Consider the following 571-nt stretch of genomic DNA (forward strand, 5'->3'; position numbering starts at 1 on the left):
GGCCCGCGGGTCTCTCCGGGCCCGGCGGGGGCGCTCGGCCAGCCCGCAGCCCAGCGCGGCGCTCAGCAGCCCCAGGCGCAGCACCCAACTCCAGAGCCGCATGTCCGACGGTCCCCCCCGCCCCCCCTTCGCCCCTGCACCGCCGCCCGGAGCTGCCAGCTTTGGGAGCGTCCGCGCGAGTTTCTCCGCTTCTTCACCTTCTTGGGCGAGCCCCCCTTCCACTTGCTTTTTCCTTTTCTTTCTCGCTTTCCTCCTCAAGGTGTGTGCTCCACTCCCCCCACCTTTGAAAAATACAGTCCAACTCCTCCTGGTTGGCAATTAGTTCTCCCCCCGCTTCTTTATCTGCCTTATGCCCCCCAACAGCTGGTTGCCTTCCTCCTTGTTTTATTTCATTTTATTTTATATGATTTCTCGCTCTTCAAAAAAAAAAAGCTCCTCTAAGACACTGATCCGCTCAATTCCCTCCCCCCAAAAAGATGCTCTAATTTATTTATTTTTTGCGTCCTTTATAACACAAGCCACAGCCCCCTCCCCCCCCACACCCCCTCCCCTCCCTCCTTCTTCACAAAAT

General features: G+C 57.4%; 1 protein-coding gene across 1 annotated transcript in view; it reads right to left on the reverse strand.

Moving 5' to 3' along the window:
• The window catches only part of LOC101575080 (pappalysin-1-like), an 83,575-nt gene extending 83,473 nt beyond the window's left edge, over positions 1-102 (reverse strand). Inside the window, 1 exon segment of the mRNA XM_023723426.1 lies at positions 3-102. Within this exon segment, the coding sequence (XP_023579194.1) occupies positions 3-102 (100 nt within the window).
• Positions 103-571: the final 469 nt, after the last annotated feature.

The sequence above is a fragment of the Octodon degus genome, unplaced genomic scaffold (genome assembly GCF_000260255.1).
Source record: "Octodon degus isolate 3935 unplaced genomic scaffold, OctDeg1.0 scaffold00098, whole genome shotgun sequence".
NCBI classification, from domain to species: Eukaryota; Metazoa; Chordata; class Mammalia; order Rodentia; family Octodontidae; genus Octodon; species Octodon degus.